The following is a 24,276-nucleotide window of genomic DNA, read 5'->3' as shown; positions in this document are numbered from 1 at the left end:
ATCTTGCAGCATCACCTCTAGGAGGCTGGGCCCACAGCAAGCACTCGTGTGACCCGTTGACGGTCTAGCTGGAGCCGTGGAGCTGTGCTTGGCTGGGTTCCCTGTGTCCGGGTTAGGGCCACGGGTTCCTCTCTGGAGACACTCTGTGTCTTGGCACCTGCGTCCCCCGTCCCCCTTGCTGCCCACAGACAGGGCAGACGTCCTGTCAGGTCCTGCTCATTAATGGAGGTGGTGGGGACCGTGGGAGCTGCCCGGGGGAAGGGCCAAGGAGGAGGCTGCTAGGCTGCGGCGGGGGAGGCTCTGAGGGGGCTTTCCGAGCTGTGCGCCCACCGGCCAGAGATCCACAGCCCTGTCACCCTGCTCTCAGGTTAGCAGTCCCCCAGCGAGGCCTCGGCCTCCTCTTGCTGCTGGGAGATCCCTGGGCTCTCAGGAGGGCGGGAGGGGCCCCGCAGAATCCTCACCCCAAGTGCCGCTCAGGTTGGGGAAGGCCGGTGAGGGTCCCTTGAGCTCGCCTGTCTTTATCCTGGTCCTCCCGCTGAGTGGATGTTGGCGTCTCTGCAGGTCGGAATGAGTTGATCGCCCGCTACATCAAGCTGCGGACAGGGAAGACCCGCACCAGGAAGCAGGTGGGCCCTGGGGCAGGTACCCTGGCACTGGTCGGCTCCCAGGGTGGGCCCGGCTCTCCGCAGGACTGGGTGTGGGCTCTGGGGGCCAGCTTGGGAGGGGTCCTCTGCTGGGTGTGCCACAGATGGTCAGTTTCCTTGGGGTCCCTTCTGCCATCGCCTGGGAGGAGACCCCTCCCCATCCGACTGCACTTGTATTTAACTGGGAGAGGTGGGCCCGAGGTCCCATCAGTGACTGAGCCTTTCATTCATTCGTTCGTCCATTCAGTCTGTGATGGGATGGGGGGCTGTGGAGGGCCGAGGGTCAGGGGAGCCGGCCGTCGGGGAGACAGGAACCCCTCTTCCCGCCACAGGTGTCCAGCCACATCCAGGTTCTGGCTCGGCGCAAAGCCCGTGAGATCCAGGCCAAGCTGAAGGTAAGGCCAGGGCCGCAGCGGGAGGGCTCGGGTGGGCCAGCCTCCCGGGGCTGGGGCCCTTCTCCCAGGAGGAAAGGTCGTCCCTTGGGTGTGGGGGCTGACTGCTTATGTGTGGAGCCGTGAGCTTCTCAGTGCTGAGGAAAGTGGGGTTCAGCCTGTCACCTTTCTCCCACCTGCACAGAGGACGTTGACTGCGGGCCGTGTCTATGTGTCTGTGTGTGAATGGCCGGGCTCACAGCATCCTGGGAGATACAGGCCGGTCTCCTGCTGTGCTCCCTGCCCCCTGCAGCCCAGAGGAACCGGGCACACCCTGAGTCCCATGGTTAGAGCAGCAGGACTGCCCTCCAGACCCCGTTTCTTGCGGACCGTGTGGCCCCTTACTGCCGTCACCCAGATCCCGTGGGTGGCAGGCCTGCAGGGTGGGGTCCACGCTGGGGGAAGGGCTGGAGGGGCTCCCTGGATCAGCCCCACCTTGCAGGCCTGTCTGCCCACAGGCGACTGCTACACGGGGGGCCAGCCGCTGGTGGGAGTCCCCTCGCCGCGGGACTCGGGCCTCCTGGACCCTGGACCCAGGGGCCCTTGGCTGGACCCCGGGAGGGAGCAGGCCACCCATCACGGTGGGTGTAACAGAAGAGTCTGGCTGCTTGGCAGGAGGAGCCAGCACTCGGGGCTGAGACCAGTAAATCACAGGCATTTTAATTTTATTTTTATTTTTATGTTTTGGCCGCACTATGCGGCTTGAGGGATCTCAGTTCCCCGACCAGGGATTGAACCCGGGCCCTCGGCAGTCAAAGCGCGGAGTCCTAACTGCTGGACCGCCAGGAAATTCCCCACAAACATTTTTTAAAGCGGTGGAAGCCCTTTCGTTTTTCTCCCAAATTAAATATCACCCCGATCCGTTATCAGAGGAGCTACTCTGGTCAAAGCTAGGTTGGCGAGAAGCGGGGTAGGGACCCTTCATGCTAGTCACCTCTCAGCCCCCATGACTCTTGAACCCGAAAGCATCCCAGAACCCAGTTTAAAAGCCCCTGGACTAGAGGACCATGGAGGCCCCTTCTGGCCCCGTTGTCCGTGACCCTGACACTGGAGGCTCTGATGGCGTGGGTGGGAACTCCCAGGAGGTTCCATTCCTCCTGCATCAGCCCAGCTGTCCCCCGCCCCTCACAGCTGTGGCCCAGCCCTCGCTCCTTTGTCCCCGGGACAGCTGGCTGGGCCGCAGCTGCTGGTCTCTCCCTCTCAGGCCAGCACATGTGTGCCCGGACATCCCCGGCCCTGCAGCCCACTTGCCCCTCACTCCCCGCTCTGGTCAGCCTGTGACTCGCCAGGGCCTGGTAGGGGACCGGGTGGAGAGCCGAATGTCCAGGGTTCTGTTTAGAGCCATCGAGGGGAGCTTTGCATTCCCGTGGGGGCTGGCTGTACGGCTCATGTGTGCTCGAGGAACGGAACCTGTCCCTGTCCACAGGCTCTAACGTGGGGCTGGGAACAGCCTCTGGACCGCCGGACAGGCTGCGAGGGGAGCCACGGACCCCTTCAATAACATGCACGTTTTCACGTATGTGCATTTCTCGGAGAAGATGGGTCTGAGGATTTTGTCATATTCTCCAGAGGGTCTGGGGCCCAATGTAGTTAAGCTCCCTGGTGGATGGCAAGGTTAGGTAGAAGTCTGGTCTGGCCTGGCTCTGCCCTGGGCCGTGGGCCCTCTGCCATGTCACCCACCTGCCTCGAGCTCCATCCAGCTTCCCCGCCTGTAAAATGACAGGGTTGAGCAAGGTGGTATCTGAGGTCCCCTCCAGCCGCAAAATTCAGTAGCCTGGTCACTGCTGTCACCCCGCACTCCCACCCGATTCCTGTCCCACTCGCTGGTCCCTGGCCATCGGGAGGAAGGGACTCAGGCTGCCGACACAGGGCTGGAGCTCTCTGCCCTCCCACCACTGCAGTTGTTAACAGAGGTTTGTGGGCCTCCTGGGGCGTGGCCTGCCACCCCATTCGTGTCCTGGAGGGAGCGGGCCTGGGCATGTATGGCATCTCCCTCCCGACATCAGCAGAGCCCTTGGGGAGAGACAGCCTGATGCTTTGGTTATCAGAGACAGCCTCAGAGCAAGGCCCGAGTTTGGCCCCAAAAGGACAGTGGGCTGGGGAGTCCCACCACTCAGCGCGGCCTCCCGGGCCCTCTGTGCTGAGGATGGGTGCTGGCAGATCCTGACGTGCCCCCTCCTTGGTTCGCTCAGCCCCCCGGGCCTGCAGAGGTCAGAGGTCACGGATGCGCCATCCCAGACGGACCTTAAGGGCCTACTGTCACGTGACCCCTGTCAACACCCAAGCCCCTAAGTCCTCTGAGCCTGTTTCTTCATCTTAGAATGGGGAGCCTACGAGTCCTGCCAGCCTCACGGGGGTGCTGAGATGTTCAGAACCAAAGTGAGACAGCGTTCTTTGCCTTCCGGGGGCCGTCTCGTGTGTGCCCCATGAGCGTAAGGGGTCCCTGAGAAGCCGAGTGGAAGGGCCTGGCCCCAGACCTCATCGCGCAGGATGCCGGGCGCACCACCTGGACCCTTCGGGCCTGACGCCGTGGTGATGCTACCCACCGGGCGAGTGAAGTCATACGCAAAACCAGCTGTGGGCTGAAAGGACCTCCCTCAGCAATTAGCTTGCTTATTACTCAGGACAGATTTGGGTCCACCAATCTGATTATTAAATAAAGGGCCCACTTATTTTTCCCTTTTAAAAAGTAATTCATCATAAAGATACAGAATTTCTAATCAGAGCTCCCGAGTTGACATAAACCAACCTTTTGTCTCCAGTAATGCTACCCATACTGAATAATACTTGCTGTTCAGTCTGGATGTGTGGTCTTCTTTTGGACCCACTAGGCTTTCTGACACACAGTATGTTGTCTTATTGGTTTTGAAGACCTTTGGGATTGGAGAGCTCAGGATGGGGGACCACTGGCTAATACAAGTAGTAACCAAGTATTATTACTGTTGTTATTATAAGCAGGTCATACTGCTGATTTGTTCAGAGCCTCTGCAGGGTGAACCCATTCTGGAGGGGGTCTTTGGACCATAGAGGGGACCCATAGAGGGCAGATGGTTGGTATTCGCATCCTGACACATAACAGGTCCGGGAGCCATGGCTGCCCGTGGTACAGTAGAGACCCACAGGCCAGGGCTAAGACGGGGGCCGCGGGGGACCATCCCTTGTCACCGTCCATGTGACCGAGGATGACCCCTGCCCAACAGATACTCATGCACCGTCTCCCGAGGGCCAGGTGAGGCCCCAGCCACCCCTGGTGAGCACGACCTGGGTGGTCCCTGTGTCCCTGAGGTTGGCAACAGGAGCGCCATGGTCTGGCAGGTGGCCTCCAAGTCTCTTTAAACCCTCATGAGACTGGCAGGGCGAGCGATGTGCCCCTTGGACGGATGAGGAGGGTGATCAGAGCCACCGAGTGACTTCCTCAAGTCACAGGACCGGTTCCCAGCCCTGCAGGAACGGGAGCCTGGTCCCCAGGGCCGAGTCCAGGGTCTGACTTCCCTGTCACCAGCTGGACCCGCCTCTCCCGACCTGCCACGGTGCCCACACTGAGGCCTCCCTCGATGTCTCCCCAGGATCAGGCAGCTAAGGACAAGGCCCTGCAGAGCATGGCTGCCATGTCGTCCGCCCAGATCATCTCTGCCACAGCCTTCCACAGTAAAATGGCCCTCACCCGGGGCCCAGGCTACCCGGCGGTCTCAGGGGTAAGTGGGGCTGCCTGGAGTCGGAGGCTGGACTGCCCCGTCCTTCTCACTCCTCCCCCTTCCAAGGCACTGGCCACACCAGAGTCCTCACTTGAGTCCTCTCGGGCCAGGAGAGCCGGGGAAGGAGAGACCAAGGACCGAGGGGCCATGCAGTCGCTGGGACCGCCCTCCTGGGGGCCTCGGCAGTGACAAGGGTGCAGCCGCCCCGTCACACGGCCACCTGGGGGCTCTGCAGAGTTGGCCCCGTTTACAGAAGAGGAGGCTGAGGCCGGGCTTTGGGGCGGCGCCGGCATGTTCTGAGGAGCCGCTCTGCCCCGCCCCCGGCTCAGCCTCGTCCCCCCTCCGCCCTCAGGGGCTCCTTCCAGGTAAAGGGCTGATGTCCAGGAACAAAGTCCTCTCGAATTTTAAACTGAGAATGGGTCTCTTGGCCGTGGCCACGTGGGTCCCGCTCTAAGAACAGTCCAGAGACGCCCCTCCTCCCCGGGGCTGAGTCCTCCCTGGGTGTTGTAGGCTGTTGGGACTGACGCACCGCCCCAGACCCTGTGTCCGGGGAGGCTCTCGTCCAGCATTTTTCCGAGTGTGTCCAGAGGCCGCTAGTCCGGAAGGGCGTTGAGTGGACAGGACGACGGGACAAACGAGTGCGCACGTGACTTGGGCACTCAAGTCTCAGTAGGGTGCCTGACTCCAGATCTCTTGAGAGTCCTGCGTGCCACTGTCAGCAGGCATCTGTCCCCGAGGAAGGGGACGAGTGCCGTGTTTGCAAGCCTGGGGGCTTCTCTTGGGAGCCCCTTATCGGCAGGCGTTCCAGAGGCTGGAGGTCCTTGCAGCGCTCGCGGGGACGCCGTGCCGCCTGGCTCCAGGCAGGCACCCTGCCCAGGCCCAGGCCCTGGCCTCGCCCTCCAGCTGAGCCCCTGCCCGGTCTCTCTCTCGACGCCGCTGGCCGCGCACACTGGGCTCTGCTGACTCTGTGCTTTTGTCTCCTCAGTTTTGGCAAGGAGCTTTGCCGGGCCACGCCGGAACGTCCCACGAGTGAGTATGGCCCCCGTGCTGCCCCGGTGCTCCCTGGGCTGTGCTTGAGCCCGTGAACGCGTGCCGCTGACCCAGGCCTGAGGGTGGGAGAGCCGCAGTCTGGGGTCAGCCTTTCCGGATGGCCCTGCGCTTACGGATGAGGCTCTCCTGCTCTCGGGCACCCTGGGGTGGCGTTTGCTGAAGCCCCAGTCTATCCGGGGCGTAGCAGAACCCGAGCTCAGGACCCCGAGGGGAGCAGGCTAGGAACCAGCCCTGTGGCTGGCCTGGGAGGGAGGGAGGAGGGGTGGGTTTTCCAAACAGACCCGCTGCTTCTGTGGGTCGGCCAGAATCCCGAGGGAGCGGGAGGCCAGAGCCACTGACCACCCGGGCCTGCCTCACTGAAGACAGCGTTGGAGCCTGACCGAGGCTCTAGGCTGCCACCTGCCCCCAGGCCCACGCGTCCTCTCTCGTCTCCCACAGTGTGAAACCTTTCTCTCAGCAAACCTACACTGTCCAGCCGTCACTGCCTCTGCCAGGTGGGTCAGCAGCTCTGCCTCCCTCGTGCACCACACCCCTGTGGTTCCTGCTCCGGGTCCCGGGCCCTGACTGCTAGACGCCCCTAGCAGTCCCCTTAGATGCTGCCCTGGCACGTGCTCGCACCGTGCACCCCAGCTCCCAGCTCCACCTCGATCCTCTTCCAGGAGCCAAGCCCCCTGCGCCCCCAGGGCTGCCCGTCCTCCCCAAGCCCCTCCCCAGCGAGGCTCAAGGCTGGCAGGGTGCGCACAGCTCAAGGGGCAGTGCCTGCGCCCCGGGGTGGCCACTCCACCAGCATGTGTGCCCTGTCCTGCTTGGCTTCTGGGATGGCTTCCCTCTGTGACACTGTAATCCTCTCCTTCAAGGCGGGGGTCCAGCAGAGCATGGCTTTCCAGCCCGGAGCCCCTGGTTAGCAGAGGGAAGGCTCCTGGCATGAGGCAGATGGAGGTCCAGCTGGGCAGCACGGAGCTCCCGCCCTCCCCGCTCACATGACCCGCTCTGTCCCTGCCTCTTTCTCAGGAAGGTCCCTCCACCTTCCGCTCTGCAGGGCGAGATAGGATCCTCGCCCTCACCCTCCTTTCCTGGCTTGGGAATGGCTCCTGCCTGCCCGGTGGCCTGGCTTTTCCTGCTCTGAGAGCGGGCCCTGCCACCCTCCTTAGGTTCCCGACGGTTGCTTGGGGGCCTTCCACCCTTCTAGTCCGTGCTCTCCCCTCACGGCTCCCCCACCCCGTCTGCAGTCACATCCCCACTCTTAGCCTCTGTAACTCACCTGTCATCTTTTTTTTAATATTTATTTATTTGACTGCGTCGGGTCTTAGTTGTGGTGCGTGGGCTTAGTTGCCCCGCGGCGTGTTCGACCAGGGATCGAACCCGCGTCCCCTGCATTGGAAGGTGGATTCTTAACCACTGGACCGCCAGGGAAGTCCATCCATCATCTTTTTAAAGCATCAATCTCACCGTGCTGCTTCCAGCTTAGAATCTGTTAGTGGCTCCCTGGTGCCTTCAGGACACAATCTAAGCTTAACTGTCACTCTGTGTGCCCTGGGCAGTGTCTGGGGCTGGTGTCTGTGTCTGTCTTCTGTGCGTCGGGTCACATCCGGTGTGCACGCCACACTTGAATAAATGAACGAGTGATTCGGCTCACCCGTCAAATGCCAGCTGGTGTGCCCAGCATGGTCCTCCGCCCGCCCCCCGCCGTCCCTTGTCTCTTTCCTCCCCGGGCTTCTGATGTACCTGCCTCACTGCCCTCGTCCCGTCCGCCACCAAGCCCCGGGGTCTTGCTCCCTCCGTGTCCCTCCTGTGTCCCCTTCTCTTCACTCCACTGCCCTCTTCATTTTCCCACTTGGGAAGAACCCACAAGGCCTGCGCCTCTCGTCCACCTTGCCCCAGCCCAGTCCTTCCCCCACTCGGAACAGGATCTTCAGAAACGCACAGCCGGTCGCTCCTCGGCCCCGCCTAAAATCCTCCCATTGCCCTCCTGAGCTCAGGCTGAATCCTGGACCCCTTACCTAGCAGCCAGGGCCCGTCTCTTCAGCCTCGTTTCCAGCCCCAGCGCAAACCCGCCCTCCCCGTCACGTCTGCCAGACGGAGCCTCCGAGCTCACGGTGCATCTCGCGGCCCCGTGCCCTCTGCCTGGAGCCCCCTTCCCCTGTCTGCACCTGCTTCCTCCCACTCTTACCCCGCAACCTTTTTCAGCATTACCTTCGGGTGGCCTTTTCTGACGCTCTTCAAGGTGGACCAGGGGGCCCGCTCCCCTGCTGTGCTGGGCGCCTTCCTGTCTGTTTTCCTCACGTTCATTGCTTCGCTTACTCGCCAGCCAGCAGCCAGTGCTTATTCTGGGCCGGGCGCTGTCCCAGGGGCTGGACAGCAGACACTCATGTCATTGTGATAGTTGGTCCGGTCGTCTCCCTGGCTGGACCAGGAGTTCCTCCAGGGCAAGAACCAAGCGGAGGCTGCCCTGGAAGCCCTGGGTCCAGCAGCCATCCCACCCCCCAACCCCAGCCAGCATCCAGTCCCCCTTGAACGCAGTTCCGTGCAGGGGCCCGAGGGGGCTGAGCTGTTCCAGGCTGAGCTCCCCGCCAGGGCTGCCCCTGGACCGCTGGCCAGTGCTCTGCCTGCCCACCCCCCCGGCTGGGAGACCCCGGTAAGGCAGACAGTCTGGGGGCCTGGCGGAGGGTGCGGCAGGGAGGCCCTGTGGACCGGCTCCCATGTGCCTTCCACTGTGTGCAGGGTTCGAGTCTCCCGCAGGAGCCTCCCCGTCGCCCTCCGCGCCCCCAGCACCCCCGTGGCAGGGCCGCAGCGTGGCCAGCCCCAAGCTCTGGATGCTGGAGTTCTCTGCCTTCCTGGAGCGGCAGCAAGACCCTGAAACGGTAGGTCCTGGCCTCCCTCTGGCCGCTCTCCCGCCCGGTGCTCATTCCTGGGGCGGTGGCTCCCCTGCTTCCCCCAGCTCCTCTTCCTCTGGCTCTGGCTTTCTCGCCCTGCTCTCTGCCCCGCTCCACCTTGGGGCCGAGCTTAGGGTCCTTGTTGCTTTCCATCCCCCCTTATCCTTCCATCCTCTCCCTCCCCGCTTCCTTCTCACTGGACCTTCCCTCTGTCCCTGGCTCTGTTTCTGCTCCCCACCCCAAGCCCTCTCTCGATTCCTGCGTACCATCCCGGTGCCCCGAGGCTCTGTCCCTTTCCTGCTCCCACCATGTTCGCCTTCTTCCCGGTCCGGCCACCTCTCCGTCTGAAGGCACTGGTCCCAGTCCTGCCCGCAGGCCCTGTGGCTCTGAGGAGTCTCCTGTCTGCCCCGTGTCCTCGGGGACGCCAGCAGGAGCAGCAGCCCACCCCCATCCCGCCCCCTTCAGTGTCTCCGTCCTGGGTGACCGGCGTCACCTGCAAAGTTCAGAGGAGCACCTGGCCAGGTGGACAGGATGCCAGAGTCGTGGGGACTTCACTGACCATTTCACTTTGACGTGTTCAAGCTTATGGTTTAGATGAGGAACCCAGCGTGGACCACGAAAGAAGCGGCTCTTCTTTAGCCGCAGCGAGGGGCCGCAGCCGCCGCCTCGGGGGGGAGCACCCCTCGTATGGGCCGCTGGTCTTCCATCACAGACGAGATCACGGGTCTAAGTGAGTCGCCTAAGGATGTTGGCGACAGAGTCAAGACTCAGTACAAGTAGCGACCAGAAAGTGCCAGGCGCCTGCAGGGGTCGCCCTGCCCCAGGTGCTGGGCACCCGCCGACTCTGCTGTGCACTCAGCCCCTCTGTCGGCTCCGCTTTACCAGAGGGGAAACAGGCCCCCGCCGTGGCGTCCCTGCTCTGGGCCACTGGCCGGGCTCCGAGCCCCGGTCTGTCTGGTCTGTCTGCCCCGCCGCCCCCGTGGCCCCTCAGACCAGTTCTTCTCTGTCCACAGTACAATAAGCACCTGTTCGTGCACATCGGCCAGTCGAGCCCCAGCTACAGCGACCCCTACCTCGAAGCCGTGGACATCCGCCAGATTTACGACAAGTTCCCCGAGAGGAAGGGTGGTCTCAAGGAGCTCTTTGAACGGGGACCCTCCAACGCCTTTTTCCTCGTGAAGTTCTGGGTAAGCCTTGGATGACCTCCTCCTTCCCACCCCAGCACGTCGATGACCGCAGGGAGAAAGGAGGAGGGGTGGGCCTTGGCGGCGGCGGGACCTGGGACACGCAGGACAAGAGCGAAGGGCCAGCACAGAGCGGCCCTCTGGTGCCGGGAGCTCAGACCAGATGGGGCCATTGGTGCCGCAGAGCAAGGCCCCCTCCTGATGGCAGGTGATGGTCACGCCCAGGCAGAAGTGCGGCCTCAAGGGGTCTGTAGTACCAGAGAGGACCTACAGGAGACCTGAGGGGTAGTCACCCAAGGCTTTCAATGCCAAGGTTTCCGGGCCCGCAGCGGGGCAGCCGTTGGGCTGGGTGGGGCTTGGAGAAGTGGACGGTAGGCTTAGGCTGGGTCATCCCCAAAGAAACACCGAGCTTCTCCAAGAGCTCAGCCTGTAGCTCGGCCTCCGCCGCCCTCCCCAGCTCACCCCTGCATGGGTGCTGTGTGGGTAGAGCCTCCTTCTTTGGAAACCTCCTCCAAGACCAGGAGGCATAGGACCTCTTCCAGGGGCCCAGCACCCAGAGAAAAGGGATGCCGGGAAGAGGGACAGGGCAGGAGAAGCCAGCGGGAGGAAGTGCAGGAAATCCTGGCTGGTGATCAGAGCCTCCGAACCGTCTCAGAGCCCGGAAGCTGGGCCTTTGTTTGGTCTCGGACTTTGATAACCTGAAAGCTGTGCTTTTCCTAGAAGTGGGCGTATTCACACGAAAGCGTACACGCAGTTCCAGGTGGCTTACTGGTCCCTGGCTAGGAGCTCTTAGCCTAGCCTTCATCTGCAACTGAATCTGTGGGGCTGGCTGTCTACAGAAAAGGCAGGAACGGAGACCCAGGGCCCGGATCCCGAGGAGGCTCAGTGTTTGCCCTTGCAGGACAGCTTGCTCTGCGAGCCGATGGAGGTTGGTCCTGGGCCTTCAGGGATGGGCAGAGTTAGGCGGAAAAGGGGAAGGGCCTCCAGGGGGGCTAGTCATGGGTAAACATGTAAGAGAGGGAACCGCAGAAAGTAAAACGGGAGAGGTGAGTCTGATCCTGGAAGGTCCTGATCCTACAAGGGTCTGGATTTGACTCTATGCTGGGATGAAAAATAGGTAATAGTTTCTTTTACTTTATCTTATTTTTAAATCAGTGCACGTTCATTGTTATTAATACCAAGAGGCTTAGAAATGAAAACCGTCAGGTTGTCGTCCGCCTCCTCCCAACCCCAAGCCCAGTCCCGAGAGGCAGTCACTGTAAAATGTCACTGTTTATTCTGGGTTTTATCTCCTTGGTTCTAAATATCTGCTTATATTGCTACACTTTGCTATCACGACTGTGTGTTGTGTATTTATGGTAGAAAAACACTGGCTATGTTACAGCACTTTCCCCCTCATCGTCCCAGTAAGTTATGTAATTTAGTCAACGCAACAAAGCGTTTAGACTTTGTGACAGCGTAGATTGACCACCAGAGTGTGTGAGGAGCACGTGTCATTTCTTGTGCAACTTTTTGTTTTTTCCTAAAAATAAATGGTACTTTCGCTTGCACATTTCTAAAAAACCTACTATTAAAATTTTACAAATTGTTCTATCATAACCAACATATAAAATTTAAAAAACTTGTTTTTCACGCAGTGCTCAGGCCTCTCAGAGAATTTATCCTTTGTCCCTTTCTCCTTCTGGATGCCTCTGTTCTGCTCCAATTTGAACCGGTTTTCCTCCAGGCCTGCTCAACAGCTGTCCCGAGACCTCTGTTTACTGCTCCTCTGTTTTGAATCTACAGTTTCCTAGATCTCCTATTTCTCTCTTTTTTGGTGTTCCCCCCTCATTTTGCTGGAATACATTCTCTAGTCCCTTCCTAAGAAAAGGTGCATGGTAGATAAGTGTTCTAAGTCTACCTGTTTGAAATGTCATTTCTTTTCAGTACTTGATTCATAGTTTGGGTACAGAATCTCCATCGTAAATGATTTTCCCTAGAAGTGCTTTTCAAGAATCATTTTTTGGTTGCTCCGATGTCTTACGAGAGTAGTCCGGTAGTATTCTAATTCTCTGTTCTTTGTTATGTAACTCGGTTGTTTTTAGCCTCTAGGAGCTTTGCGTTTCCTCTCTGTTCCTTTCGTTAAATTTCACATTGATGACCTTTGGGATCTGTGTTGTTTTTCTTCCTATTTTTGAGCCAGGTACTTGGTAGGCAGTGAGATGAGAATCTCTCAATTCGGTAACTTTACTTATATTATTTCTTTTTCTTTGTTTTCTCTGTGTTCTTTTCCAGGAACCCCTGTTAGTCTGATGTTGGATATCCCGGACCTATCCTCTCTGATTTTTTACCATTTATTTATTTTCCAATTCATTTTCTTAGAGACTTTCTTAACTTTATCTTCTAATTTAAGAGTGAATCTGAGTGAATATTCCATAAAACCCAAAGTAACATTGGCATGAATGAATAGTTCTTCTTTCATGTAAAGTAAGTCTGGAGATAGAGTGTCCAGGTCTGGTCCAGCAGCTCCGTGAAATTACCAGAGACCCTACTCTTCTCTATCTGCCATCCTCAGTGTGTGGCTTCTGTCCTTAAGGTCAAGGCTGCTGGGGTTCCAGCCATCACATCCATTTTTCAGGCATCAGGAAGGGGGAAAGCCAACTTAGTTACCTTTAAGGAGCCTTCCTGGAAGTCCCACACAATTCTCAATTAGTTGTTTGTTTACAGGTGGCTGCAAAGGAGCCAGGGAAATGTACTCTTTTAGTTCAGTAAGTTGCCATTCTGAATAAAATCAGGGTTCTGTTACTACAGAAAATGAACGACTCTTTCAATTGTTGATGTGTCGTAGTTTAACTGATGGCATTTTTTTCTTAATTGTTTGTAAAATCTTGGTGCATTGTACATTTAGTGGTGAAATAGATTAACGGAATATGGTGGCATTCTCTGCCCACCCCCACCCCGCCCCTTGTATCGAATATTTAATTTTGACCATGACGTTTTTAATTTTTAAGAGCTCCTTCTTCTTCTTTGATTGCATCCTGATCTTGTTTCATGTCTATTTTTTTTAACTTTTCTTCTGCTCCCTTTGTTTCCTTTTCGTCCCATTTTCTGTCTGGGTCTTTGTCTTTCAAGTTGGAGGATTTTCTCAAATGTCTATAATTCTTGGCCAGATTTTTTGGTCCTTATTTTTTTGACAGCTTTATTGCTATGTAATTCACTTACCATATAATTCACCTACTTAAAGTGTACAATTCAGTATTTTTAGTGTATTCACAGAGTTGTGCGACCAGTTAATTTTAGAACATTTTCATCACCCCCAAATAAACCCCAAACCCATTAGTTATCACCTCCACCCCCAGCCTTAGGCAACCCTAATCTGCTTTCTGTCTTTATAGCATTTTTAGATATTTCACATAAATGGAATCTTACAATATATAGTCTTTTGTGACTGGCTTCTTTCACTTAATGTTAAGTTTTTAAGGTTTAGTCGTATTATAGCACATATCAGGACTTCATTCCTTTTTATGGTTGGGTAATATCCCACTGTCTGGGCAGACCACATTTTGTTTATCCATTCATCCGTCAGTGATGGGCATTTGGGTTGTTTCCACCTTTGGGCCATTGTGAATAATGCTGCTATGAACTTAATACACAGGTCTTTGTGTGGACATAGCTTTTCATCTCTCTTGGGTAGATACTTAGGCATGGAATTGCCGGATCATATGCACTATGTATTTATTTATTTTTGGCTGCATTGGGTCTTCGTTGCTGTGCAGGCTTTCTCTAGTTGCGGCGAGTGGGGGCTACTCTTTGCGGTGCGTGGGCTCCTCATTGCGGTGGCTTCTCTTGTTGCAGAGCACAGGCTCTAAGCACGTGGGCTTCAGTAGTTGTGGCTTGCGGGCTCTAGAGCACAGGCTCAGTAGCTGTGGTGCACGGGCTTAATTGCTCTGCGGCATGTGGGATCTTCCCGGACCAGGGCTTGAACCTGTGCCCCCGGCATTGGCAGGCAGATTCTTAACCGCTGAGCCACCAGGCAGGTCCCCTCTTTTTGCATTCTTGACAGTGTCCTTTGAAGCACAACCTTTTCCATTTTGATGAGGTCCAGTGTATCCTTCCTTTTGTTGTTCGGGCCTTTTGTCCATGTCCAGTGACTGGGAACTCTGTGGACAAGGTGTGGGCCTTGCTACCTGCTGGGCTTCTCTTTCAGGTGGTCGGGGTTGGGGAACCAGCTGCTTTATCGAGGACGCTAGTAAATGTCAGCATATTTACTGGACCTTTTCCTTGCCTGAAGTGGTTCAGTTTCTCCAAAGAAGACTCCTACTGTCCCCCCACCCCTTGGCAGGGACAAACGAACATTCTAGCAGTGGGGCAGGGCGAGGGCTAGGGGAGCCGACCGTTTCTTAGGCAGCGTTCACCTCATGCCCTGGCTCCCACCCCCTCTCCTGACATGCCTGGGGGCCCGAAGACCTGACGCCCTCCTGTGTAATTTCTTCTCCTGATGTGTGAAGAGTGGGGGCCCGGAGGCCTGACCACCCGGTGTACAGCCTTTCAGCCGGTTCCTTGTGTCATATCCTGCGCCCCCCTGGCCATCACTGTCCGGGCCCCTGTCGTCCCGAGGGTGGTGCTGACTCCCACCCGGCACCCCTCTGAGGCACTTTCAGGCTGTAACTCTTCTTGCGTCCGTTTCCCCGCAGAAGCCATCCTAGCTCAGATCAGCTGTCAGTCCCCTGGAATTCGTTGAATTCTCCTGTCCGTTTGGTCTTCCTCTGTTTCTTCGTGTGTGTGGTACAACGCATTAAAAAAGGTCTTTGCGCTCATCCTGCTGGCTCTCTGGACGGGGAAATGTGAACTTGTAGGGTCAGTCTCCGTTTTTTTTTTTTTTTTTTTTTTTTGAGGTACGCGAGCCTCTCACTGCTGCGGCCTCTCCCGTTGCGGAGCACAGGCTCCGGACGCGCAGGCTCAGCGGCCATGGCTCACGGGCCCAGCTGCTCCGCGGCATGCGGGATCTTCCCGGACCGGGGCACGAACCCGCGTCCCCTGCATCGGCAGGCGGACTCTCAACCACTGCGCCACCAGGGAAGCCCCAGTCTCCCATTTTAACCAGAGGTCCACGAGGGCCACCGCTAATGGATCGGTAGCAGTTGTTTGGAGCGCTGGGTCGAGGAAAATCTGGAGGGAGCCCTTCCTGGATTGACTGGTAATGTCTGCCATGGGTGCAGCAGGGGAGGGTAGTGTGCGTTGTTTAGGTGATGAGGAGTCCTTGAAGGTTGTTGAACGGGGCATGGCCAGAGCTGTGCTTGGTTACATGCATTAGCCATCCAGACTGACAGCTGCAATACAGGCCGAGAGAGAGACCTCAGCCTCCTTAGGGCCTCAGTGGAGAGGCTGGCGTTAGAGTCTGATGTGCGAGGCAGGATGCCAGGCTCCTTTTCTCAGGAAGGGCTTAAACCATCTCACTTCCCTTTTCCTTCTCCCTCTTCTCCCTTCCAGCCCTGAGCGTGGGAGTTGGAACCACAGCAGCCAACTAGCACGGGCACCATCCGGCCAGCGGTGGCGACTCCCACCTCCTGTGTGTGTCCAGGGAGGTGCCTGGCCTTTCCTTAGGAGAGCCTCCGCCCTCTGTCGCCCACTCCTTCCCCCACCCCCCGAGCCTGTCCAGGAACAGGAAGTACGCCCTTGGCTCAGCTACCTGAGGGTTCAATTTAAGGCGACCCCTGACCAGGGAGGCCTGGCTGGCAGGAGGCGTATGGGGACACCACCCTGGTCGTGGCAGATAGCATACTGGGGTGACAGTATTCTGTATTCTTCTAGCCACCATTCCAGATGAGAGCCATCCCAGGCCCCCATTTCACAGATGGGGAGACTGAGGCATGGAGTAAGCAAGGGTCTGGCTCTGAGACCCCCAGCCTGGGCAAGCCTTGCTCCTGTAGTCCCTCTTGTGAGGCACACGCCGAGGTAGATCGAGGCAGTCGGCGGCAGGTCACCCCAGGCACTGTTCATAGCCTGACTTGTACTAGCGCGTTTCATCCTTGCCACACCTCTGAAGGGAGGTGCAGCTGACAGCCTCGTTCCGTACAGGGGAAGGTGAGGCACAGAGAGGTGAAAGCATGTGCCGGGCAGCCCAGTCCGCAGTGACAGAAGCAGGATCAGTGCCAGCCAGCCCCGCTCTGGGAGTGTGCTCGGAACCGTCACCCCACACCATTCTGCCTTGCCGGGTGGCTGGGGTCCCCCGTGCGGCCCCGTGCTCCCCCTGCTTCTGGGGGAGAAGGCTCTGGGTAGCCTAAGAAGGGCCCTGCGCCCCCGAGGAAGGGCAGCTAGTGGGGGCAGGGAGAGAGCAGTCTCAGCTGTGCATTCAGTGTCGAGCCGGCACTGGGGCTTCTTGGGGCTTCTAGAGCCCAGGCTTCCCTTCCAGGAGATGGGCAGGGCTGTCCTGCCTAGAGATCAGAGCTGGCAGGTGGAAAGGAGGATCAGAGGATCCTTCTCCTACCTGGCTCGCGGCCCTCGTCCTCTCCTTCCTCCTGAGTCTGGGGAGGCTGCAGGTGGGGGTGAGGGGAGGAGAGAAGGTGGAGACGGTGGTGCTGGGCAGTGTGATTGGGCAGGTTCCATGCCGGGCCGCTGTGCTCCGTCCACAGGCTGCGCACACAGCCCGTGCCGTGCGGACCTGATAGGAGCTTGCGTTCCGAGTGGGAGAATCAGAGCAGGTCCCGCCTGCTCTGTGTGGGAGGGGGTGGGCTGCCAGTGAGCCCTCCCAGCGTGTCAGGAGAGTGAGGCAGGCAGCCCTCTGCCTCTGGGCCCTCTGCCCAGCTGGAGAGCTGTGTCCCGAGGGAGTCTCGGCTCCTGTGGGCCCTGTTTCTCCACCTGAAAAGTCAGTACTTTGTTCCGGAGGGCCTGCGAGGGGCTTGTGTCTGAGGACCCTGATGAGTGGGGTCGGCTGGGGGTGGGACGGTGGGCACGTGGGCGGCCAGGGCACCTTGGCTGTCGTCCAGTCCCTCTCCTCCTGCGTGGGGAAGGTAGAGGCGCCAGGGAAGGACAGACCTGGGATGTGGGAGAGGAAGGTCTCCTGCGTGCTAACCACGGGACTTGGGGTCCTCCCAGGCAGCCCCGGCGCCCTAGCCATCTGGAACCCTCCTCTCCTGCGCCCTGGCCTGTAGCTGGTGTGAGACTGACCACACAATTAGGAAGGGATGCTGCCAGGAGAGGACAGTGTCGCCACACACCCCCCTCGCCCCACCCCAAAGCCTGGCGGTTTTCTCGTCCGGCCCCAGGCCCTGGGCACGCAGGCTGAGGAGTGGGTCAGAGCCCACTTGGAGTGGGAGGAGGACTTTGATGTCCCAGCTCGGCCTCCTGTCCCCCTCCTGCCGATGGTACTGTTCTCTTTGGTGGGGATGGGTAGTAAGTGGCCGGCTCGTGGGCCGCCGGGACTCATCGGTTCCAGCTGGCGGTGGCATTGGGGGCAGGAGGGGTTGGGTGTCAGGCTGTGCTCCGCGGATGTGAGATGCAGGGGCTGAGAAGCTCCCAACTCCCCCAGGACATGTGAGACCAGCAGAGGCCACCTCTGTCCTTAGGCAGTGAGAGAGGGGACTCTTACACGCTGATGGCCGTGAACTCCAGTCTGCAGATTGAAAATGCCGGGCAGAGCTGGGCCGAGGCCGGGCAGGGAGGACAGTACCCCAGACCTTCCTCCGTCGAAGGGCCCTGACATTTCTCCCAGGCACATACCAGCCCATAACAATGAAGCTGAGCCCCCTGGCCCCCAGGCCCGGCTGTCCCGGCTCATCTGTCAGCCACCCGATCCGCTGCACCTGTTCCAGGCCCAGCCTGGGAGCTGCCACCGCACCGTAGCTATGAATAGGGTGGAGGGCCGGGGGCCGCGGGGGCACTCTCAGGGTAACGTGGGGGGCAGCTTTGCTCTCAGGCTGAGAAGGCAGAGACGCTGAGCGTGTGCGGGGAGGTTCTCAGATTGGGGGGGGGTACGCGGTGGGGCTGCAGGAGGTGCTGGGTCGTAATTAGGATGGCACTGAGGATGGTGAGGTGCTGCGGGGTGTGCGTTTCTCGCTGGCCGGGGTCCCCCGGGACCAAGCAGTGGGACCACAGGGTCGGTTCTGGGGCAGACATTGGACCGCCAACGTCTGAGACAGATGAGGCGTCTGAGACTTTCATCTCCGCCCCATCTCCTTCTCTCTCTCTCTCTCTCTCAAGCACCAGCTCACCTGTTCTACCTGCTCCCCCAAAAGTCACACACTCCATGAGAGCAGAGACAACACTGCAGCCTCTTTGGGCGCCCCCTGTCCCGGCCATGCTGGGCCAGGCAGGATAAACGGGCAACGGAGCGACTGGAAGGACCAGGCGAGTGGGAGGCGATGCCAGGAGCCCCTGGAGTGTCTTTGAGCCGGGGCGGGGCTCCGAGGACTGGCAGGGGTGCAGGGGGTGGAGGCCCCCCTTGTGAGCACAGGACCGCTCCGCACGCAGAGCCGCCGACAGGGGAGAGTTCCAACAGCCCCGTGTCACTCTGGAAGGCACGCCGCGTGCCGGGCCTGAGCCCTGGGGGAGCTTGGTTCCCGCCTCGAGCGTGCTTACCGTCTGGAAGGGGCAAGGCCAGGCCCTGCCAGCACAGGGTGGTGACGGGCACGTCCCATCCCCGCTGGGCGCTGGGGAGAGCCTGGAGGGGCCATGCCAGCCCTGCCCAAGCCCGGGGCACAGTGCACGGATTCACATTTCCTCATTAACAGTTAGGTGACTGTTTTCATGTCTATTAGGAGAAACAGAATCCCTGATGTCACGCATATGACTGCTTAGAATAAGAATGAGTTGATTTGAAAGAAACCGTTAGGGGCGGAGTGGGGCGTGTGGAGAGTGGGACGTGAATAGCATCAATCAGGGGGAGGACGGCAGTGGCTGCATCCGGGAGACATCAGTTCACGTCCTGGCCTCGCCCCCTCGTCCGGGCGCCTGCCCTCCCCAGGAGCCGGGCTCCCTGCCAGCTCTTTTCCAGGCACGGTCCACGTTCCTGCCCTGCGCTCATGTGTCTCAAGCACACACGAACTGTCCCCCAGGCCTTTTTGAGGACGTCCGACGAACCCGGTCTCCGAGGAGAAGCGTGTGACTCAGTAGAGAGAACAGGAGACAGAGAGCTGGTGCTGTCCCCGGGGCCAGGTTTAACTGCACAGCCCGTCACAGCAGCAATTAATTCCCAGCCCACCGCAGGCCTGGCCCACCTCCGCAGGCCCCTGGGCGTCCCTGCCCCGCCCCACGCCCACCACAGATACGGGAGACTGCTGCTCATTTTGGAGTTTGGTTTTTCTCCTTTTCTTTCTTTTGGCCACGCCGTGCAGCTTGCGGGATCTTTGTTCCCCAACCAGGGATTGAACCCAGGCCCCCAGCAGTGCCAGTCAGAGTCCTAACCCCTGGGCGGCCAGGGACGTCCCTGTAATTCATTTTCTTCTTTCTTCCTAACGGCCCCATGAAAGCCCTTGCTGGGCACACTGAAATGTATGCCATCTAGGTCAACACGGAAGCAGCCTTTATTTTCATCATAAAGGTAACACATCCTCGGGGCTTCTCTGGTGGCGCAGTGGTTGAGAGTCCACCTGCCGATGCAGGGGACGCGGGTTTGTGCCCCAGTCTGGGAAGATCCCACATGCCGCGGAGCGGCTGGGCCCGTGAGCCATGGCCGCTGGGCCTGCGCATCTGGAGCCTGTGCTCCGCAACGGGAGAGGCCACAACAGTGAGAGGCCCACATACAGCAAAAAAACAAAAAAAAGTAACACATCCTCGTTCTGCTTTATGACCTGCTTTTTTCTTTCTTTCTGCTCAACATTATGTTGTAGTCAGTTCACAATAGTAAATACAGGTCCCTGTCGACACGGTGTGTGGCTCTGTAATATTTCTGCTGTGCCCAAGACAGTTGCCCCCCTGCCAGTCTAGAGGGTCTTCTTGCTCTTGGAAAACTTCTTTCCCCAAAGGAGAGAAAAGTAACGACTTTGATGGCCAGGGGCAGAGCAGCCCGGGGCCCGGCTCTGAATCCTGCTGGAAACTTCCCAGGGTTCTGGGGCTCCCTGTAACTTTGTGCAGAAGAGTCCTTGGGGTCAGAATCCTTACCGCGGTCAGGAGCTCCCCTGCGTTTGTGGGGCTGTACTCTGGGTCCCGCTGGGCAGTGATCTGGGACGAGTTGCGTGGATGGGAGGAGAGGCTTCCCCCTAAGAGTAAGCCATTTGTGATGTTTGCACACTGCTTCTGAGTCTGAAGCCGCTCTGTTAGCACCTCAAACGGGGTGATTGGCTGTGGAGCCCAGGTTCCGGAGTGGGGACCCCTCAGTGGTTGGGGGCTTCGCCGAGGCACCGAGCAGCCTCACCCAGCGTCTCTCGGCTGGGCGGGAGAAGCAGCGGAGCCGGAGCCTGAGGACCCAGGACCCGTGACTCATCCGCTCTGTGGCCTTGGGCAAGGCCCGCGGTCGGGGAGCCTGAGATCAGACTGAGGCCCCCGTCCTGCCTTGTCCCCCTCGCAGGGAGTGGGTGTGAAGTCATGAGTCTTATTACCCACCTTTCCTTGGGGGGGCAACTTCAAATCACCCCAACACGCAGCAGGAGGCGTCCTGGACCCTGCCTTCAGGTGCGAAGCTGATCAGAGGCCCGGGGGCTCCCACGCCAGGCTGGGGAGGGGTTCCCTTTGGCAAATGGGCTCGATGAGAGGGTGCTAACCAGACTTCTGTCGGGCACAGAGCTCTCAGAGCAATTGCAGAGGAGCCCAGCGGAAGGAGGCCGGTGTTGGGGAGATTGGTCCGGAGGCAGAACAGAGATGCAGAAGGTCAAGGGTGGCCGGGCTCGCGGTGCCCCAGAGATGGCGGGAGGCCAGGCCCCCAGAGCCACTGCGGAAGGGACACTGGCAGGGCCCTAATGTTCTAAAGACCGATTTGGGGCCCCGCCTGCTGGGCTGTTGGTACCCGGTGGGCAGCAGGGCCGGGAGCTGATGCAGGCCCAGGTTCTTGCCATTGTTCAGGGCACACGGCCTGACTTTGCACCAGGCCTGCGTGTGGATGGACGAGGGAGCTTTCCGAGGTCCTGCGTCCCCGTGTTTTCTGAGCCCCCTGATGGCGTCCTGGCCCTGGGGCCTGGGCTGTGGCCCCAGAGGCCTCCTCGGTGCCGCCCCCAACAGGGCCCCTCTGAGTTACCGCCCCTCCTTGGTCTCCCCTTGTCTCCCTCCAGGCAGACCTCAACACCAACATCGAGGACGAAGGCAGCTCCTTCTACGGGGTGTCCAGCCAGTACGAGAGTCCTGAGAACATGACCATCACCTGCTCCACCAAGGTCTGCTCCTTTGGCAAGCAGGTGGTGGAGAAACTGGAGGTGAGCACGCGCCGCTGCTCGCCCGCCTGGGCGCCAGACCGTCGCGCCCCTGCGGCCCGGGCTTCTCACCTCTGTGCCCAGATATGTCTGAATGATGCAGTCTGACCCTCGCCGTGCCTCTTCATTGACAACCCACCTCCCGTCCAACACAAGCAGAGCACCTGCCCCCCCTCCCCATCCTGGTGGGCCTCACCTGTTGCCCGTCAGGTCACAGGGAGCCGTTCCAGCGCCCCAGAGCTGAGCTCCCCTACAGCTCTTAACCCACGACCTCTCGGGTGGTTGCGGGCAGCAGCGGTCTCTGAGAAGCTCTTTGAGTTAGTTATTTCTAGCGAAATTTTAATTCTGAGGTCGCTGTGGCTCCACGTGCAGTGGTAATCCCTTCCCTAGTTGCCCCGATGGCAGCATCTTACATACCTAGAGTGGACCATTAGTAACCTGGCTGTTGACACCGACGTAGCCCACCAACCCGAGTCAGATTCCGTCCGTTTACACGCACTCACTTGTGTGCATGCCTGTGTGTGTGCGCCCAGATGTGTAGCTACCCATACGTGACGGTTCCGTGGCCACAAGGTCCCTGTGGCCCGTCCCCCATGTGCGGCCGGGATTGAGCTGTCATTCCGTCTTCGTCTCCACGTCTTGAAGCTCCTTCCTCCAATACCCGGCGTGTGGGTCACGGGGTGGGGGGTGCTCTGTCTCGAGGGCTCCCTGGGCTCTGCCCGTCCTTCCCACTTAAGGCCGGGCGGGTGGTAGAGCTTCCTCACGGGGCCGGCCAGGTTGGCCTTGGGCGGCGGCCTCCTAAGCCCCACTGTCCCCGGGCCCCGCAGACTGAGTACGCGCGCTACGAGAACGGCCACTACTCCTACCGCATCCACCGCTCGCCGCTCTGCGAGTACATGATCAACTTCATTCATAAGCTGAAGCACCTGCCCGAGAAGTACATGATGAACAGCGTGCTGGAGAACTTCACCATCCTGCAGGTGTGCGCGCGGGGGTGTGTGCGCAGGGGTGTGTGCAGGGGTGCGCGCAGGGGTGTGTGCAGGTGTGCGCGCGCAGGGGTGTGCGCAGGGGTGCGCGCGGGGGTGTGCGCAGGGGTGGGGGTGAGAGCGGGCGGTGGGCAGGGAAGGTGGCATGCTGTCTCCTGGGCCCGACCCCCTCCTCCCCTCACCCCTGCAGGTGGTCACCAACAGAGACACGCAGGAGACGCTGCTGTGCGTCGCGTACGTCTTCGAGGTGTCGGCCAGCGAGCACGGGGCTCAGCACCACATCTACCGGCTGGTGAAGGAATAAGAGACCGGGGAGCAGGGAGGGGGGCAAGACATCGTGTGCGCAGGGACGCGGGGTGGAGACCCGCGGGGGCAGCCCCCCCGAGCGCCAGGAGAGTTGAGGTCATGACTCTTCTACCAGGAACGTGACCCCGCAGTGCCTAAGCCCAATAAACGCAAGACCTGGGCACCTTCGGAGGCCCCGTCTGGCTGTGTGAGCCCCGGGAGGGGCTGAGGGAGCAGGCGGCTGGCTGGGAAACGGGCCGGAAGCAGCGCCGGGGTGCCGTCCTGAAGCCAAGGCCCCAGTGGACTCGGCCAGGACCGTCCAGACGCTGAAGCTCAAGACGGGTCAGCCCCTGCGCTGCACTGGAGCCGCTGCCGGCCACGCTGGGAGGCCTGAGGGGGGCGTGGGTCCGCGGCCAGCTGGGAGTGACGGATGCATCCGCCCTGGCCACCTCTGCTGCTGCTGCCCCAGGACAGCCGGCAGGGAGGCGCGGCCCAGTCCCGGGGGGGTGGGTTTCAGGTGTGGAGGTGACTGAACTCTCGGGAGGTTGGAAGTGGACGCAGTCAGAGCTCTTTAGGTAGCTTTCATCCGTCTCCAGGCAGGGGCTCCGTGGCCACGCTGGCTGCCCGGGGTGGGGTGGGTCCCAGGTCAGGGGAGCCCGAGACAGCGAGTGTGGGAGTGCAGTGGTACAGCCAGCTTTTGAGTGTGGGCGGTGAGGCCGGAGTCACGCGGCCTCCTCTGTGGTGGGAAGGCCAAGACAGTTGGTCAGAGGTCTGCGGTGGACCAGTGGTTTGAGACCACGCAGTCTGCATGGTCTGTGAGTCTCAGCGCAAACCCCTCCCAGCCAAGAAGCCTGCCGGGTGCCGCCTTGGAGCAGCCCAGGCCGTCCACGCCCTCCCTAAGTCCACTCCCTACCCAAAGGTCAGGTTCTGTGCGCCGCTCCCGCTGCGCCCGGAGGGGACCCGCGGAGGGATTTCCCTGGTCTGTTTCTCCTGGGAACTGGCCTCAGTCCTCGTGTTCCCTGCTGCCCGAGCTGTCTCAGCGTGAGTGTCCTTCCTCCCTGTAAAGGGGGATGGGCGCAGTGAGGAGGAAAGATCACGTCGGTAAAGGGCCTGGTGCAAGATGCACCAGATACGGTAAACATTATCATCATCCCCTTATCCCTGCCCTCGGGGCTCTCGGGGCCCGGCTCTTTGCTGCCATCTAGCGGCCATTTGGCATCACCTTCTCTAGTGGGGAACCGCAATTCCAGGAGCCTGGGGCCGAAGGGGAACAAGATTCAACCTGCAGGTGGTGTGTGTGCCCAGCACTCAGGGAGATGTATGGGGATAAGAAGCGAGTAAGACGACGTTGAGGAGGTGTTACGGAGCAGTTAGGAGCAAGGGCTCTGGAGTCAGGCTGCTAGGATTGGAATCCTGGTGCTCAGCTAGACTAGCTGTGTGGCCTTGGGGCACGCTACCTAATTTCACTGTGCCTCAGTTTCCCCGTCTGTAAAATGGGTATAACAACAGTACCTACCTCGTGTATGCAGAGCGCCTAGCACGGTGCCGAGCACACAGCGTGTTCGATACACACGCGTTATTATTCACAGCATCTGACTCCTTGCAAGCTGGGAAGTCAACCTGGAAAACTCTTAAGTGGGGTGAGCGGTCCTCAGAGCAGCTGGAGTTCAGAGGTGGGAGGGGGCAGGGTGTGGAAGGTTCGGGGATGAGTGGGAAATTGAGAGGGGCTGCCCCTTGAAAGAGGGGCAACGTCTAGGTAAGCAGCCTGTGGACGGCTGCTAGGCTCCATGCCAAGTTGTGTGACCCTCGT

At 59.6% G+C, this 24,276-nt stretch overlaps 1 protein-coding gene across 2 annotated transcripts; it reads left to right on the top strand.

The window, feature by feature from the left end:
• The first annotated feature begins 488 nt into the window (after positions 1 to 488).
• On the top strand, positions 489 to 22,977 carry TEAD4 (TEA domain transcription factor 4). Of its 2 annotated transcripts, XM_079937452.1 has the most exons (10): positions 489 to 626; positions 977 to 1,039; positions 4,642 to 4,770; positions 5,756 to 5,799; positions 6,259 to 6,314; positions 8,542 to 8,681; positions 9,707 to 9,880; positions 21,058 to 21,198; positions 22,023 to 22,175; positions 22,372 to 22,977. In XM_079937452.1, exons 3-10 carry the CDS (start codon positions 4,675 to 4,677, stop codon positions 22,483 to 22,485), a joined length of 918 nt encoding a protein of 305 aa, XP_079793578.1. In that variant the 5' UTR covers positions 489 to 626; positions 977 to 1,039; positions 4,642 to 4,674; the 3' UTR covers positions 22,486 to 22,977. The 2 variants fall into 2 exon arrangements, with proteins under 2 accessions (XP_079793578.1, XP_079793577.1); XM_079937451.1 differs by lacking the exons at positions 489 to 626; positions 977 to 1,039 and having other exon boundaries at positions 4,616 to 4,770.
• The last annotated feature ends 1,299 nt before the right edge of the window (positions 22,978 to 24,276 follow it).

The sequence above is a fragment of the Stenella coeruleoalba genome (assembly GCF_951394435.1).
Source record: "Stenella coeruleoalba genome assembly, chromosome: 11".
NCBI classification, from domain to species: domain Eukaryota; kingdom Metazoa; phylum Chordata; class Mammalia; order Artiodactyla; family Delphinidae; genus Stenella; species Stenella coeruleoalba.
This window is presented reverse-complemented; position numbering and strand designations above follow the sequence as displayed.